This window comes from Erinaceus europaeus, chromosome 7 (assembly GCF_950295315.1).
Source record: "Erinaceus europaeus chromosome 7, mEriEur2.1, whole genome shotgun sequence".
Classification (NCBI taxonomy): Eukaryota; Metazoa; Chordata; class Mammalia; order Eulipotyphla; family Erinaceidae; genus Erinaceus; species Erinaceus europaeus.
Genome location: NC_080168.1, coordinates 115,017,243 through 115,035,618, shown reverse-complemented (window position 1 = coordinate 115,035,618; position 18,376 = coordinate 115,017,243). Strand labels below are relative to the sequence as shown.

At 41.9% G+C, this 18,376-nt stretch overlaps 1 protein-coding gene and 1 non-coding gene across 2 annotated transcripts; both read right to left on the bottom strand.

Annotated features, from left to right (window-relative positions):
• Positions 1-588: 588 nt before the first annotated feature.
• On the bottom strand, positions 589-10,412 carry BCDIN3D (BCDIN3 domain containing RNA methyltransferase). The gene is made up of 2 exons (XM_007528536.3): positions 10,155-10,412; positions 589-5,623 (listed from the first exon to the last, which is right to left on the bottom strand). Exons 1-2 carry the CDS (start codon positions 10,386-10,388, stop codon positions 4,919-4,921), a joined length of 939 nt encoding a protein of 312 aa, XP_007528598.1. The 5' UTR covers positions 10,389-10,412; the 3' UTR covers positions 589-4,918.
• On the bottom strand, positions 682-785 carry LOC132539627 (U6 spliceosomal RNA). Its single transcript, XR_009550965.1, has one exon. It is a non-coding gene; the product is annotated as a U6 spliceosomal RNA (small nuclear RNA).
• Positions 10,413-18,376: the final 7,964 nt, after the last annotated feature.

Genomic DNA, 18,376 nt, shown 5'->3' with positions numbered 1-18,376 from the left:
AATAAAATATTTTTAAAAAAAACTTAAATTAAAAAAAAAAAGGCAGGACCATAGAAAAAAGGGGCAAATATATAAAAATATGGATAGTTATAGAAATTCTGTCTTCACCTCCTCTCTCCATTTGTTTCTGTCCTATCCAACAACGATGACATCAATAACTGCAACAATGAAAAAGGACAACAAAAGGGAATAAATAAATAATTAAAAATTAAAAAAAAAAAAAGAAATAATAGTCAAGCCGTATCTGTGACCTTGGAAGAACTACTGCAGTTTCCAATGGAGAGAATACTATATTATTTAATAAATTTTAAGTCAACTTCTATGTAGATTTAATATCTTCCTCATAGTACTAAAAGAAGGGTAATTGTTAGTGACGCAAAAAAGTGAGTAGGGGCATAAATAAGTGGTAAAATCACAAGCCAGGGGCCATCATAATGCGCAAGGACTTGGGTTCAAGCCCCCAGCCCCCATCTGCAGAGGGAAAGCTTTGTGAGTGGTGAAGCAGTGCTGCAGACATCTGTCTCTCTCCCTTCTCCACCACCCCTTTCCTTCTCGATTTCTGGCTGTCTCTATCCAATAAATAAAGATAATAAAAATTTTAAAAAATCACAAGCCAGTCAATCTCTATCCAATAAATAAAGATAATAAAAATTTTTAAAAATCACAAGCCTTCATTCATACAAAATATTGGAACATTTCATGAGTATGCTTGTCATTCTTATGTAGGGGTCATGCTGATCTTCTCTGGATCATCCTAATTTTTAGTACATGTGCTGCTGAAGCAAGTGCAACATAATTTTCTTCTCTTATTTTCCTGTTCCCAGCCAGGCCTCTTTTGGTTCCTCCTTTCCCCTTGCCTAATAGGACTTGACCCCTCTCTTCTCACACCTATGTTTATTACCGGTAAAATCTCAGTAATTTTATATGAATGACTTCCAGTTTTTGTTGTTGTTAGCTGAGCTTCACTACTTAAGGGTGACCTTTTTTAGACAGAAAGAGACAAAGGAGATACCACAGCACATTCCTCCAATGCAGTGGGGGCAGGACTTGAACCTGAGTATCATGATGAACAGAGTAGGCACACTATTTAAACTAGATATTTGGCCAGCCTGACTTCCAAGGTTTTATATCTAGTCTTGATCTGCTCTCTCCTCCCAAACCACCATTAACCAAGACCTCAACATGGATAAAGATACTTGAGAAAACATACTTTAAACTTCTGTGTCAAAGGCCAAGCTTATCTCCCTGTCAACTTTCTCATTTCTGTTCTCTTGGTTTCCTGGGCAATCTTCTGCCTAATTATATGCCTCCTTTTTCTTCTTAATCCTTTTTAAAAAATTGTCACCAGGGTTATCACTAGGGCTTTGAACCTGCACAATTCTTCAGCTCCTAAGGGTTTTATTTATTTTATATTTTTAGATAGAGGGTAAGGGAGAGGTTGAGAAGGAAATAAAGACAGAGAAAGAAACTGGGAAAGTGTGTATTTTACTGGGTAAGCTATCTCCTGGCCCCTCTTCTCAATCCTTCAATCAGCTACATTTCTTCTGTTCATGTATTCATCCAACTAGTAATTGTCAGTTGCCTGCCGTATGTCAGATACTGGGCTAGGCTTAGGATACAAAGACAAGTTGGGCTTGAGAAGATCAGCCCTGTGATTGTGGGAAAGAGGAATATAAACAGTAATAATCTGAGTTAAATACTATAGTAGAGGCTTCTAAGCAAACTCCCTAATAGCATGTAGTAACAAATACCAAGTACTGTAGGGTTGAGGGAGATGTGTGAAAAAATGTAACACACACACATACACATAAATATATATATTTTTTTTTCAGAAAGCAGGTTTTATTCAGAGTGGGGGGCAGCAAGGAGGGAAGTGTGTTGCTCAGTTCCTCCTGCTTCCTTTTGCCATGTTCCCTTGTGCTTGGAGACCTTGAGCAGTTTCACGGCACAGAGCTCATAGGGGCTAAGCCACACAACACACCTCCTGGACCAAGCCGCACGAACTTGGTGTGTTTGGGGAAGTGCCTGTGGCAGCAGCTGTGCCTCAGCTTGCTGATGTTCTTGGTGACTTTGTGGCCCTTGTTGAGGGTGATGGTCATAGGGTAGCGCAGGGCCATAGCTGTTGCTCTGCTCTGGCTGCTGAGGTAGAAGGCAAAAATGCAACATCTGATCCACTTTTCTTTTTTAAATTTCTAAAAAATTCTCTTTATTTACTGTATAGAGGCAGCCAGAAATCGAGAGGGAAGGAGGTGATAGAGTGAGAAAGACAGAGAGACACCTGTAACACTGCTTCACCACATACCCTGCAGGTGGGGACTGGGGGCATGAACCTGGGTCCTTACGCATTGTAACATGTACACTCAACCAGGTGTGCCACTACCTGTCCCCCTGATCCCCTTTTTCAGGACATATTTTCTCTTTAGCCAGGCTGCAAAAGAGGGAACTTAAGAGGAGAAAGAGGGAAACAGATGGAAAGTTTGTGCCAAGTGTCAGAGGTATGAAAGGCACAGCAAGTCTGAGCAGCTCAATGTGGCTTATATGTGAAGTCTTGATGACAGGCTGAGAACAACAGAATGTTTCTGTGAAGATGGGACTGTTCTGTATCTGCACTATCCAACTAGGTAGGAGCCAGCCACAGTGGCTGCTGGACACTTGAAATATGGCTATTATCTTTGAGGAGCCGGACTAACATTTTTTGTGGCTATCATGACTGAGGAGCTGAATTAAAAATGTTATTTCATTTAACTTAAGTGATTGTTATGTGGCAGTGAACAATGAGTTCAGGCATGAATAGTACTGATAAGCTTCCTGGGCCCAATTTTCATTTTTTTTCTTGAGAGAAGGGAGAGCCACCTCAGCACTAGTCTTATCATCCAAGGAGCTCTTATTGGTACCATCCATGATGCTTCTGTGTGGTACTGGAGCTTGAACCCAGGGACTTGCACATGCCAAGGTTTTCAATGTACTCTCCCAGTGTCATACTTACATATGGTAGAGTTTTCTGGATGTCAGTATGGAAAGTATAAGTGAGAAGAGTCAACTCGGGTTTGTTGCTTGAGCAATAGGTAGATACCAACAATTGAGACAGGATGAGGATTTGAATGAAGGAAGTAGGTTTGCTTTTGTGCTATGTTAAATTTGAGGTGTCTAAGGACTATCTAGGGGGAATGTGGTTACAAAACAAGAAAAGAGGGAGTCGGGTAGTGGGTTAAGCGCACGTGGAGTGAAGCATAAGGACTGGCATAAGTATCTTGGTTTGAGCACCCAGTTCCCTACCTGCAGGGGAGTCACTTCACAGGAGGCGAAGCAGGTCTGCAGGTGTCTTTCTCTCCCCCTCTGTCTTCCTTTCCTCTCTCCATTTCTCTCTGACCTAACAACGACGACATCAATAATAACAACAAAACAACAAGGGTAACAAAATGGAAAATAAATAAATAAATAAAAACAAGAACAGAGATTAACTTGGAACTATGGAGGTGGGGCTACCAACATTGGGGGTGCTATCATATTCCCCAGGGAATATTTAGAAGAGGACAAGATAGACATTAAAGACCCCTCAGCAAACATAATATAGTCTATTTTGCTGCCATCAGAATCCTCTGGGTTAAAAATGAAATTCTCATTGTGAATGTATTTAATGCCACTTTGCGAAGTTAAAACGATAAATTTATGTCATATCTGTTTCACTATAAGACAATGCAAAAAACCCAAATCAGATCAAATAAAAAGGATTCCTATTCCATTTCTGACTTAACTCACTGTTTCCCCAGATGAATCCAGGACTCCCCAGTTAATAGTTGTGAAAGTCAAAACCTTAACAAGTTACTTAAGGGGTAGAAAAAAGCTAAGCCATAGGAAGAGAATAAAGGAAGATAATTATGGTGAAGAAAGCAATGCAACAAAATTCAAGAAGAAGAGGCCCACAGTGTTGAATGGTGTAGGAAGACTTTTGAGGCCTCCAGGTGGTCACTGATGGTACAAAGTAAGGGAACAGGGGCAGTGGGGCCAGAACATTCAAGGATTTTGCTCAGGTTTGGTAAAGAAGTGAGGGAAGGAATGCTTGAGTTTAAGGGTGAGACAGAACACAGTGAGGGAGAATCCACCACATGGGTAGGATCAGCCAATGAGGCTGTGAAGATCCTGCTAGAGTACAAGTCTACTTTATTCATTTCACTTGTATTAGGTGGATTTTGGGTTCACAGTTTAATCTTTTAAATGCCAAAGCATCTTATTATCTGTAACTACTGTGCCAACCCCAGGCAAAGAGAAGACTGGACTTGTTCTGAATGTTTTAACCACTAACCCTCTTCTATAGCTAGGCCAGGGACTTCATTTTTAGAACATTTTGTGGGATTTTACTCAAAATCCAGAGGATGAATCCAGATCAAGGAAGCAAAACATTATAAGGCTAGCCTGGTCTAGTCTTTGTTTTCTTTAGGTTTGGTTTGGGTCAAACTCAGGGCTTCACAGATGTGCAGTATATACCCTACCACTGAGCTACATCCTGGTCCCTGTAAGTCTATAAATATACATCAAAGGCAGTGCCTTTCATACCCCAGAGCCAGGATCAATCAATCTCTCTCTTTTTCTTAAAGATTTTATTTATTTAATGAGAGAGATCGGAGAGAAAGAACTAAAGCATCACTCTGGTATTTGCAATGCCAAGGGTAGAACTCAAGACCTCATCTTTGAGAGTCCAATGCTTTATCCACTGCATGGCCTACCATATTGCAGTCAGGACCACTTTCTCAATCCAAATAGTCCAGCTCATTGTCCTAGAGATGCAGTCTTTTCAGGAAATTATCCCAAATAAAAAAGAATGGATAGTGATTATTTCAAATATATGTCTTTTGAACATTTTGCCAAAAGCCTCTGCCAGGTTTTAAGACTGCCTAACTATAAAGTCAAGATAGTGAACTTAACTCTCAGCATGAAACCTTTTCACTACTTCTTTATTGGTATCTATGCTCTCCCATCTCACTGTCTCTAGATTCGTAACTTCTTCCTTTCTTTTCCATTCTTCTATCAGTGATTCAGGGATTGGCTGAGTCTCTGTGGTTTGTTTTGTCCTGAAAAGCAGAAGACTTCGGTCCCAGTTGGTGTTGCCAAAGCAGCATACTAGCTCCATTCCATGGTCCTGGGTCAAAATCCGTACAATCTGACTTGCCATGTCACCTCGGATGGCAAGGGAATGGAAGTGGTCAAAATCATTGAGGCCCAGTTTCCGGACACGCCTTGCAGCAGCCCGATAACACTTCCAGGGCTGTGGCTCCACAAGGAGGTAGTGGCAGAGAGATGAAAGGTGGGCCAGGAATTCCCACAGGCCATGATCCCCATGGTTCAGATGAATCCACATGGTTACTGACATGCAGAAGCCAATGTCAAAAACTGATCGTCCAAACTGATTTAAGAAAGAGTTTAAGAGAACCTTCTGACTCTTTTGATTCATGAAGTCCAAGGTGATAAAGGTCAAGGCATCAGGAAAAGGGCATTCTTTCTTAGCTCGCTCCACCAGGACTGGGTCGATGTCACAGCAGAGGAAACAAAGTTCTCCTGTGGCATCTGAGCAGGTCTCCCCGTCACGTTGGGAAAGGAAGTGTTTGTATAAGGCCACACTCAGATCCTAGAGGAACCCAAAAGAGCCATGTCATTGTAGCTCTTAGCTAGTGAGTGCAAGTGAAATTTATATGTCTAATCTTCCTGCCCTTTACTCCAATGCCATTTACTCCTAAGTTTACAGAATGTGAGGTTTTTAACCTCTAAGAAAGGAGGGTGCCTGGAAAACTCTAGTGCCCTCCAGAGGTCTTGGGCAGTAATGCATCAAATAGTAGGGTTGTTACAGCCCAATGATGCAGCAGTGAATTCTAGAATGCTATTTTCCAGTTTAAATAATATATGATCAGCTCATTGTTTTTTTTTTTCCTTTTGGGTGTATATCCAATTCCACATAGAAGGAAGAATTCTAGTGCCTAAGAAGTGGTCCTTTCCAGAAGAGGACCTAGCGGGGGTTATATTGTTATGTGGAAAACCGAAAAATGTTATGCATGTACAAACTGTTGTACTTACTGTCAAATGTAAAACATTAATCCCCCAATAAATTAAAAAAAAAAAACAGAAGCGGTCCTTTCCAAGCACCATCTTATAAAATCTACTTCTTAATGGGGCCAGGTGGTGTTACAACGCACACATTACAGTGCACAAGGACCCAGGTTCAAGCCTGGGTCCCCTCTTGCAAGGGGAGAAGCTTCACGTGTGGCAAAGCAGTGCTGCAGGTGTCTTTCCCTATCTCCCCCTACTCTCTCAATTTCTCTGTCTTTATCCAATAATACATTAATTATATACATATATATGAAAATGCATTAAAATAAAATCTACTTCTTAGATCTATGATTGACAAAGCCTAAATTCCAAAATCTCATCCTTCTTTTACAACTTCAGCTTTACTTTCCGGCTAAGGCTTCACCACCCTCTTCTGAGATGGATTCTGCTTCTGTATCCACATTTCCAAAAGCCCCAGCTGACCATGATTTCTACCATCTAAGCATCTTTTTGATTCTTAAACAGGTCCCCAACTCCTTTCTCTAACTCTGACTTCAACAGTCATTCTAACTCAAATTTGTTGTTCTAATTAGTTTTGCTAAGGAGTTTACCTATTCATGATCTCATTTGCTCTGTGAGTGAAATATGCCCATTGTGCAAGCAGATGGAGTGTAGGTGGAAATCAGTAATTTTCAGTAATTGTTCATATGGATTAAAATATGTGTGGTATAGTCACTAAGATGGCTAGACAGCAGTTAGAAATGAAGGAATCCACTTTAGTATAGCAACATAGATGACTCTCACATGTAATAATGCGTGAAAAAAGATAAAGAACATACCGTATGAGTTTACATTTCTATGAAGTTCAAAAAAGGTAAAACTAAACTAACATTACTTTGGATACAAAAATAGTAAGCTACCAGAAAAATCAAGAAAACAGTAATAAAAGTCTTGGGCAAAGAGAGGGGCTTAGGAATAGGGGAAGGTTATGGGAGGGATTTTTGAAGTGCTGACAATGTTTTATTAGTAACCTGGACAATAGTCATAAAGATGACTTTTAGGGTGGAGGAAGATAGCATAATGGTTACACAAAGACACTCTCAAGCCTGAGGCTCCAAAGTCCCAGGTTCAATACCTGCACTACCATAAGCCAGAGCTGAGCAGTGCTCTGGTTAAAAAAATAATAATAATTAAAAAATTTAAAAATAAGGTGACTTTTATAATAATTCATAAAAATAGTATGTTTTATGCACTATTCTGAGTGTGGCATAGTTCACAAAACAAAACAAAAAACCAGTATTTAAAAACACTATGGTTTACCATGCACACAACTCAGGTTCAAGTCTGGTCTCTACCACACTGAAGGAAGCTTTGGTGCTGTGGTATCTCCCCTCTTTTTACTTAAAAACGTTTACTCAGAGTGGTGAAACCCTGATGACAACAAAAATAAAGGCTTAGAGGTCAGTAACTTACAATACTTGTCCAGTGTCACATGCATGGTAAGATTCAGACTTTGGGAATGGTCAGGCACACACTACCAGGTAAACTCTCTCTCAGCCTCTTTCTTACTTCCTTGTTATCTTCTACCTGATTTGATGGGCCTTATACCTGACCAGTTATCTTGCCATAGTCCTCCCTCCACTATATCTTGTCACCCTCTCCAACCTCACATCTGACAACTTATATATGCTGAAAGCTTGAAAACAAAAATATAGAGTGGCTGGCGAGGCGGCTCAACAGGAGAGCACCAGATTTGCATGTGTGAGGCCACCCCCCCCAATTTGGATCTCCAGTACCACATAGTGCTCGTTCACATATAAAAATAAGCAAATCTAAATAGTGGCCTGGGAGGTAGCACATTGGACAAAGCATTGGATTCCATGCATGAAGTTCCAAGTTCAATCCCTGGCATCACATGTGATGCCAGCGTGATGCTCTGATTCTATTTCTCCTTTCCCCCTCAACCCATAACTATGTATTTTTAAAAAGAGAATGAAAGTACAAACTGAAGTGTTCAATCCTCTAAGACTTGACTTTTGGAGGTTTAGAATGAGGACTAGAAGTTTAAAATATTTATTTATTTATTTTAATATTTATTTATTCCCTTTTGTTGCCCTTTTTTTTTTTACTGTTGTAGCTATTATTGATGTCGTTGTTGTTGAATAGGACAGAGAGAAATGAGAGAGGAGGGGAAGACAGAGAGGGGGAGAGAAAGACAGACACCTGCAGACCTGCTTCACTGCCTGTGACGTGACTCCCCTGCAAGTGGGGAGCCGGGGGGGGGGGCTCGAACCCGGCTGGATCCTTACGCAGATCCTTGCGTGCTTAACCAGGGGTGCTACCACCTGACTCCCAGTTTAAAATATTTAAACAATAGACCCCGAGAATCACGGGACATTTGTTCAATAAATTATGTAGCAGCTAAAAAGGAATGTAGTGACATGAATGATTTCTAAGTTACTAAATAAATAGCATAATGTAAAACAGTGTGCTATGATTTGTAAAACAAAAAGGTGAGATAGTTATAGACTCAAACATGCTTGTGTACACTTATATGTATACAAATTAGAAATAGTGGTTATTACTGTATAGGAGAAATGGATGGCAGGGTCTGGAGACTTATCTTCTCCTAGATGCCCTTGTATTTTGATTGTGCAATAAAAAATAAACAGCCCTCCGAATGAACATTCAGGTTTGAGAACCAATGTCCTAGTTAGCAGCAATTAATGTCCTTAACTCTCATGAGTATGTATACTACTCTCAATTTTAAAATCTGGCTTTCCAGATTTTAAAATGCCTTTCATGAAATCCCAAGCCTTAAGCATAAACCCAGACTTTATTTTTATTATTAATTTTTTAAATATTTATTTATTTTCCCTTTTGTTGCCCTTGTTTTTTGTTGTTGTTGTAGTTATTGTTATTGATATCGTCGTTGTTAGATAGGACAGAGAGAAATGGAGAGAGGAGGGGAAGACAGAGAGGAAGAGAAAGACACCTGAAGACTTGCTTCACCGCCTGTGAAGGGACTCTCCTGCAGGTGGGGAACCCGGGGCTCAAACCCGGCTGGATCCTTAGGCAGGTCCTTGCGCTTTGCACCACATGTGCTTAACCCCCTGCTCTACCGCCCGACTCCCCAGACTTTATTTTTAAACCAAAGCACAGATAAACTCCCACTCACGATGGTGCTGGGAATTGAACCTGGGACGTTTTTGGCTTCAAACATGAAAGTCTTTTTTGCATAATCACTATGCTATCTCCCCAGCCCCTAAACCCAGACTTTCTTCCCCTCTCTGGTTTCCTAGTCACAGCAGAGAAATGTCTGCAGGAGACAGCCAGACATCCACCCAAGCTGTTCATTCCAGCTTTAATTCTGTATCTAAAGGATCCCTCTCCTTTATCAGTGTGTCCCTGTAGCTTTCAGTCCTTCAACAAGACTCTTCTGTCTAGCACCAGCAACACAACTTTCTTCATCCAATCCAGCTCCCGATCTGGAGCAGAATGAAGGCTAGTTTTTCAAACACTGAAAGTCAAAGGGCTAGAGTATCTGCTCCTCTCAGATCCCCTAGGAGCTATAAATAGGTAGTTAGACATTTCGTGTTGCCTTTTTTTTTTTTTTAATGTAGTTTAACACACTGTACACCTAAAGATGCTGTATTTTCCTTCTCAATCCCCTCTACTATATATTCAGTCAACTCATTGCTCTTTCAGTAAGTATCCGCTTGGTTTCAGGGACCGACTTGCATGGTAGGGCACACGAATGAATATTAATTCCAGGCAGATTCTACAACCCCTCTCCAGCCCTTCTCTCCTTGACAACTAACCCTAACCCCACACTTTCAAGCGGGTATCTCCAGAAGCCCCTTCTCCTGCAGAACTGGAGGCAAGCAAGCGCCCGAGCTGGGATGCGGTGTCCCCACCCACCCGGGCTCGGCAGTGACGCGGAGGACGCGGAGGCAGGGCGCGGGGCTCCCTAACCCGCGGGGATGGCAGCCGCAGCGACAGGGGTTCAGTCACCGCATTTCGGAAACCCCGTGAAGGGGTCAGCATCACCGAATGAACTCCGGGGCAGCCAACCGCGCGGCTCCCCGACCTCGGGTCCCTCCCCTCTCACTCACCCCGGAGTTACACCCCACGTCGAGCCCCAGGATCGGCCTTGTCTCGGAACTGCGAGGGAAGAGCTGGCGAAGCAGCTCCGGGGGCAAGAGACGGAGTCGTTCCTCTGGAGAGTGGAAACGGGAATAATGGGGGAAATTTCCGAATGGGGCGGCCCCAGGCTCCAGAATTCGCGGTTTTTCTTCCGCTGCCGCCTCTTCCACGCACCCGACGACTTGCTCTGTGGGTGCCGCCATTAGCGTCAGCCTGGCCTCCGCTTCCGTGCGGAACCGGAAGTGGGTCTCGCTGCTGCGGCTACAGGGCAATGGCTCCAGCCCGGAAAGGCGGCGTTGGCTAGTGTGGAGGTTGGCTTGTTCAGGCCCTTGATTGACGCCAAGGGCTGGCATTACCTTGTAGACGTGATTTTGCTTGCTAGGAAGGAAGGGCAGAAAGGTGAAGTGACTTGCCTGAATTGAGCTCAGTTCAATGTCGGTTACCCAGAATAAGTTTGCTGGGATATTGGAAATAAGTTTTAGTCAAATCCCTCCCTTTACAAATGCAATGGGGACCTCGAGAGTAGAAATTTCTTATCCATAGAATGGGGAGATATCATAATTATACAAAAAAGACTGTCATGCCTGAGGCCTCGAGGTCCCAAGTTCAATTCTCAGTAAGTCAGAGCTGTCCAGTGCACTGGTTAAAATGGAAAGAGGAAGGAAAGAAAGGGAAGGCATTGCTTACCCAGGGTCTCACAGTGGGTCTGCAAAACGGGAACTTGCACGCGATTCATATTGTGGTTCTGGGAAAGTGAAGTACAAGACACATAGGTGCCTGAAGACCCAGAAGACTGTGTCTGCCACATAAGACGGACGACACCTTTAACCTATTGGTTCCTTGAGAAGCAAAGTCTTATAACTTAAGAGCTAGCATTTAAGAGTACTTACCAGTCATCAAACACCCTTTTAATCCCTTTACAACTATTGACTCATTTAATCCCCTAGGAAAAAAAAACTGCAATTGCCATCTGTTTTATATAGATGAAGACACTGGTACATGATGAAGTTAGTAACTTGCCCAAGGTCATGCAATTAGAAACGATAGTACCAGGATTAAAAGTCAGCAGTTTGGTTCCAAAGTTTGTGTTTGCCACAGTTTTTTTATTCTCGGGTTTGATTCCCAAAGTCTGCCATAATGCCAGATCCTAAGATGCTCAGTAAATATTTGTGGAATGAAATCCCAGTACCAATAAATGCTGTTGGAACATACAATGATAAGTGTTTATGTGAAAGAGAATGAAAGTGGATCCTTTTCCTACTCAAACGTCAACTCAGAATGGGTTAAGGACTTTTAAAAAATTGAAACTGAGAGAACTCATAGGGAAAAAAAAGCATAGGGACAAGGATATTTATATATTTATTTTTTAGATAGAGACAGAAATTTAGAGGAGAAGAGGATAAAGAGAGGAAGATAGACAGAGACACACACCTTGGATTAGGGCACCAAAGTAAAAACCCTGGGTTGAGGGTGAGGGTGGATGTTTGGCTTCCTAGGGTGGTGGAATGGAATGGGACACAGTCTTTTGGTGGTGGGAATGGTGTTTATGTACATGCCTGTTAATTTGTAGGCATATAAATCACTTTAATTAATATGAGAGGGGAAAAGTGATTGAATGTCTCAAACTTTTTAAAGCACAGACTGAATCTTTTTTAATACATAGGCTGCGTCTTTGATATGTTGACTCTCTTAAAAGCTTAGACCAGGGGAGTCAGGTGGTAGCACAGAGGGTTAAGCGCATGTGGCGCAAAGCGCAAGAACCCGCGGAAGGATCCCGGTTCGAGTCTCCAGCTCCCCACCTGCAGGGGAGTTGCTTCACAGGCTGTGAAGTAGGTCTGCAGGTGTCTTTCTCTCCCCTTCTCTGTCTTCCCCTCCTCTCTCCATTTCTCTCTGTCCTATCTAACAATGACGACATCAATAACAACAGGAATAATAACTACAACAACAATAAAAAACAAGGGCAACAAAAGGGAAAATAAATAAATAAATAAATATTTTTTAAAAAATGCTTAGATCAGGCAGAACAGAAGCAACCGGTGGCACAGCTATATACAAATAATGTAAAAGGACATAAATTATGGTGATGTTGTGTATGATACAGCAAATCCTATCAAAGGGATATTTCAAAGTTAACCCAATTGCCAAATAATGTGATTATAGCAATAACTATCTATTGTCTTCTTTTTTAATGTTTTAAAATTTTTTAAAAAATCTTTATTGGGTACAGTCAGAAATCAAGAGGGAAGGGGGTGATAGAGTGGGAGAGAGACAGAGAGACACTTGCAGCACTGTTTCACCACTCACGAAGCTTTCCTCCTGCAGGTGGGGACTGGGGGCTCGAACCTGGGTCCTTGCACATTGTATTATGTGCGCTCAACCACGTGCATCACCACCTGGCCCCCTATTGTCTTCTTAAACCCTAAGAGAGCAGGAACCTCCTGCTTCATCTATAGAGCCCGTATTTCCCCAGTCCTATAGCCTCTAGGGTGGGGCTCACTTCCCTGCATGCTTCTCTCAATTCATACCAAATGATATTGCATCCACCGACCCCAACCTAATCAACACAAGGAGTACCACCTCAGCATGCTTCACTTTAGACTGTGTCCAGAGACCTCAGGCATGGAATGTCAACCCTTCACCCTCATTACTCGGGTGAGACCTTTCCTTTCATAGTATTCTCTAATTCTATTCCAGGAGGTTCACTTCCTAACAAAGTCCCAAAACCTAGATATAGACCAAGTCCCGTGAGATAGAGCATATGTTCACATGTATCCATAAATTAGGGCAAAATATATACCTGAAAGCAAAAATGCACAATAGTCTGCAGTGAGTCAGTATAAAGTCCATAATGAAATAGTGTCTACTTAGACTTAGATACCCTTCTCACCTACTTCCTATTACAGTTCTCTCACTCACTCCAAAGCTAACCTTATCAAAGCAAGGACTGCAAAAGCTGAATAAGGGCAAGAGACTGGCATACTTTAATGATGACTCATTAGTCACTATCAGGCCACCCCATCAGCTGGGGCCCTAATCAGAGAGTCCTGATATTCCCAAACAGACATGATGGGCCTAGAACTCGAATAAATCCCTCTCTCCGTTGTTACCCGTCATTTCTATCAGGAACAACACAATAGACCCCTTTGTGGGCCCCCATAGGACCTTGCCTTCAACTTGGATCAACAACAGTAGAGAATGTTCCATCCTCCGAAGGATACAACATACTCTATGCTACACCTGAGGAAGATAGGCCGATACTGGGGCAGCTTGGAATGTCTCTACTCATGACCATAGAATGTGAGCTCAGATCTACAGGGATGCAGAGGTCACATAGGCTCCTAAGCTAAATATGGGCCCTAGATCACATCAAATCGATGGGGTTTGCAATCAACTATTTTTATATCCCTTTCCCATATTAGGGAGCTACTCTCTTCCCTGATCCAGTTTTCTGGTCCTTTTTCCAGCGATGACATCATCTCCCCAAACAATAACATGCATATCAGATTTCAGGCTCAGGGGAAAAAAGAAAAAAAAAAAAAAACTAGCCACAGGTCCTTTGGAATATAACTAAAATATGCCTACTAACTATCTACAAGATGGAGGGTCCCCCAACTCTTCATCTGCACTATTCCAGCCTTTAGGTCCATGATTGGTTAACAATTTGTTTGGCTTTGTATGTTAACTCTCTTTTCAACCACCAGATTCCAGGTGCTAGCATGATGCCGACCAGACTTCCCTGGACAGACAACCCCACCAGTGTGTCCTGAAGCTCTGCTTCCCCAGAGCCCTTCCCCACTAGGGAAAGAGAGAGACAGGTTAGGAGTATGGATCGACCTGTCAACACCCATGTTCAGTGGGGAAGCAATTACAGAAGACAGACTTTCCACCTTCTGCACCCCACAATGACCTTGGGTCCATACTCCCAGAGGGTTAAAGAATAAGAAAGCTATCAGGGGAGGGGATGCAATACAGAGTTCTGGTGGTGGGAATTGTGTGGAGTTGTACCCCTTTTATCCTATAGTTTAGTCAGTGTTTCCTTTTTATAAATAAAAATTTTTTAAAAAAGGAAAAAGAAAAAATAGATACATGGAAAACCTTTACAAAAAAAAAAAAAGACAGAGACACCTGCAGCCCTGCTTCACCACTCATGCCTGAGCCCAGGTCCTTGTGCACTGTAGAGTACTTGTACTTAACCAGGTGGGCCATCACCTGGCCCAGGGATAAGGATTTTTTAAAAGAATTTATTTATTTATTTACTTATTCATGAGAGAGATAGGAGGTGAGAAAGAACCAGCCATCACTCTGGTACATGTGCTGCCAGGGACCGAACTCGGGACCTCATGGTTGAGGATCCAATGCTTTATCCACTGCACCAACTCCTGGACCACAGGGATAAGGATTTTTTACATTTATCTTGACTTATGATTACATGGATACCAAAAACACAAAAACAACAGAAACAAAAATAGAAAGTGGAACTGTATCAAATTTAAAAGTTTCTACCAAAACAACAAGGGCAACAAAAAGGAATAAATAAATCTTATTTTTAAAAAAGTCTAAAAAGTTTCTACCCAGCAAGCAGGACCATTAATAGAATAGCAAAGGCAAACAAAGGAATGGTAAGAAATATATACAAACCAGTGACCTGGGAAGTGGCACAGTGGCTATGAAAATCAAAATCTATCACCCTAAAGGCTGTGGAATGACTATTACTAAAAAAAAAAAAAAATTAAGTGTAACTGACAAGATAGAACAAGATAGCTCACTTGGCTAGTATGCTTGCTTTGTCATGCACACAGCCAGATGTGAACTCAGCCCCCTCACACTGAAGGAAACCTCTGTGCTGTGGTCTCTTTCTGTCTCTGTCTATCTGAAAAAGTTGGCCTGGCACAGTGAAGTCCCAGTCACAACGAAGAACAAACACAAACCCCTTATCTTTTTTTTTTTCCTTTCTATGAGTTTCTCAGTTTCAATTCTTTTTAAATTCTTAATCCATTTTACAGTGACTGCCTATTTTTCTCACCTCTGTAAGAAAAAAAAAAGGAAAAAAAATGGCCTTGGGGAGCAGTGGAGTCATCATCATGCAGGCAAAAAGTCTCAGCAATAACCTTGGTAGCACAAAACAACAACAACAAAAAAAAAAATCAAGCACTAATAAATATTATTTAATGAAGAGGAGAATATTAAGAAGGCAGCTAGATAAAAGATGAGTCAGTCATTTATAAAAGAACTTTTATAAAACTATCAGTTTATTTCTCAAGAGAAATTCTGAAAGTCAGAAAAGATGGGCTGTATGTATTCAAGGGTTTGAATGGGAAATATCTCTGCCCCATTTCTTTTTTTTTAATATTTATTTATTTATTCCCTTTTGTTGCCTTTGTTGTTTTATTGTTGTAGTTATTATTGTCATCGTTGTTGGATAGGACAGAGAGAAATGGAGAGAGGAGGGGGATGACAGAGAGGGGGAGAGAAAGACAGACACTTGCAGACCTGCTTCACCACTTGTGAAGCTACTCCCCTGCAGGTGGGGAGCCAGGGCTCAAACCGGGATCCTTAACGCCGGTCCTCGTGCTTTGTACCACCTGCGCTTAAACCGCTGCACTACAGCCTGACTCCCTCTTGCCCATTTCTTGTCCCCTCCAATGACCACCATAATATCAGAGTCTAAGAGTCAACTTGGTTATTACTTTTTTTCAAATTTGTTTTAGATATATGTATTTCACGTATAAATGAACCCATCTAGCAGCTATTTCTCATTTCTTTATTTCACTTGGCATAATTGCTTCTAGTTCTTGCTGATCCAAAATCCACTGAGTATTCCATAACTCCCCCTTAAATATTTATTTATAAATAAGAGAAAGAAAGAAAAGAGAATCAGAATACCACTCTGGCACATGTGATGCCAGGGATCAAACTCTCACATTTGAGAGTCCAATGCTTTATCTACTGTGCCACCTCCTGGGCTGTTCCCTTAAATTCCTTATTTAGTCATCTGTTGAGAATTTAGATTGATTCCATATTTTGGCTATTGGGATCAGTGCAGCTATGAATGTAGCATTTCAGATTAGTGTTTCCTTGTCCTTGGAATGAATATATATATATATATATATATATATATATATATATATATATATATATATCACTGAAGGATCATAAGATATTTCCATTTCTTTTTAAAAAAGATTTTATTTATTCATGAGAAATGATGAGAGAGAGAGAGAGAGAGAGAGAGAGAGAGAGAGAGAACTAGACATCACTCTGGTACATGTGCTGCCGGGGATTGAACTCAGGACCTCATGCTTGAGAGGCCAAAGCCCTATCCACTGCACCACCTCCTGGACCACTCCATTTCTTTTTTTATTGGATAGAGACAGGGAGAAATTGAGAGGGAGGGGAAGGTAGGGAGAGACACTTGAAGCCCTCCTTCACCACTCGTAAAGCTTTCCCTCTGCAGGTGGGGACCAGGATCTTGAACCTGGGTCCTTGTGGACGGTAATGTGTACACTTAACCAGGTGTGCCATTGGTTGGCACTGGTATTTATATTTCTTTTTTAATGTTTTAATTATCTTTATTTATTTGATAGAGAAAGTCAGAAATTGAGAGGGAAGGGGGTGATAGAGACACCTGCAGCACTGCTTCACCACTTGTGAAGCTTTCCTTCTTCAGGTGGGGAGTCCATGTCTTTAAAATACTTCCACAGCCTTTCCCAGAGGTCACACTAGTTTACATTTCCACCAATAGTGCACTACTGGACTGAATCTCCAAATATTCCTCAGATGTGAAGATCCCTAAATGTATTACCTGTGTTTTCTTCTATGTATTTTATAGACTTGGGTCTAATATATCCAAGTATTTTTTAATTTTAAAAATTTTATTAATTATTGAATAGGAATAGAGAAATTTAGAGAGGAGGGGTATGACGAGAGGGGGAGGAGACAGACACCTGCAACCCTGCTTCACCACTCATGAAGCTTTACTCTGCAGGTGGGGACCAGGGGCTTGAACCCAGGTCCTTGCACACTGTAATGTGTGTGCTTAACCCAATGCACCACCACCTGGCCCCTCTATCCAAGTTTTTATCTGAGTTAACCTTTGTGTGTGGTATTAGTTGATGGTCTAGTTTTTGCAATACCATTTGCTGAAGGGTGTTTTCCCCTTCTGTTGTATGATTTTTGCTTCCTTTGTCACAGGTTAGATGTCTATGTGTGAGCTTATTTGGGGGGCTCTCTATTCCATTTGTCTGAGAGACTACTCCAAAAGCTGTGACTCTTAGGGTTTCTTCCAGGTGCAATACAGGCTTCCCTCCATGGGGAAAAATAACAAAATATTCTTCTAACAAAAGAGCAGGCTTCTGAGGAAGACTACCAGTTGGGAGAGCTCCAAACAGAGCTGTGACAGGTGCAAGGATTCCAAGAGCCTCTGTGAGGGCATATGTCAGTAGAAAGGGTAAGGCCTCTTTCCTCCCATGAAGATAGAAATTTCATTTGCACTTAGCTGTGCCTGGAGAAGCAGCTCTGGTGTGAACCACTCGTGCTGAGCCTGAGACAAACTTTCACACAATCTCCCTGAGATAAACTGAGGCAACAAACAAGATACCAGCAGTGTTACAACTGCTTCCATTTTTTTTTTCCCTTTGATAGAGAGGAATTGCGAGGGGATGGGAAGATGGAGAAGGAGAAAGAGAGACACTAGCAGGAGTGCTTCACTGCTTGTGAAGTTTCCCTCCAGCAGGTGGGAACCAGGGACTTGAACCTGTGTCAATGCTTGTAGTGATATATGTGCTCACTTGGTGTGGTGCTACCTGACCCCAACTATTTTCACACTTATCTCCTGTCAGCCACAAACCAGAACAGACATGATGTCTGGAAAACCTGAAAGAGCTGAGGCCAAAAGGGTAAGGGTGTGTGTGTGTGTGTGTGTGTGTGTGTGTGTGTGTGTGTGTGTGTGTCTCAATGAGGCACTACGGGGTCCAGCAGTGGGAGAGTTTATAGGAAACAGGTGAAAGGTGCACAGGATACAGCAAATGTTAGACTGAATAGAACCACCAGAGGCTGATGTGGAGAGAGGTCTGGGGAGGTCTGAGAAGAGCTGGGCTAGAGAGCTGGGACCATTTCCTGCTCACAACCCCTAAACACCTGGCTTCTGCTTCTCCTGTGCAGAACTAGGCCCTGCTTTTCCTCAGGAAGCCAC

What these genes read in the sequence shown, in the direction of transcription:
- BCDIN3D (XM_007528536.3), bottom strand. Translation starts at nt 10,388, where the DNA reads ATGGCGGCACCCACAGAGCAAGTCGTCGGGTGCGTGGAAGAGGCGGCA. An exon ending in ACGTGGGGTGTAACTCCGGG is followed by an intron (nt 5,624 to 10,154) that starts GTGAGTGAGAGG and finishes GGGTTCCTCTAG; the next exon opens with GATCTGAGTGTGGCCTTATA.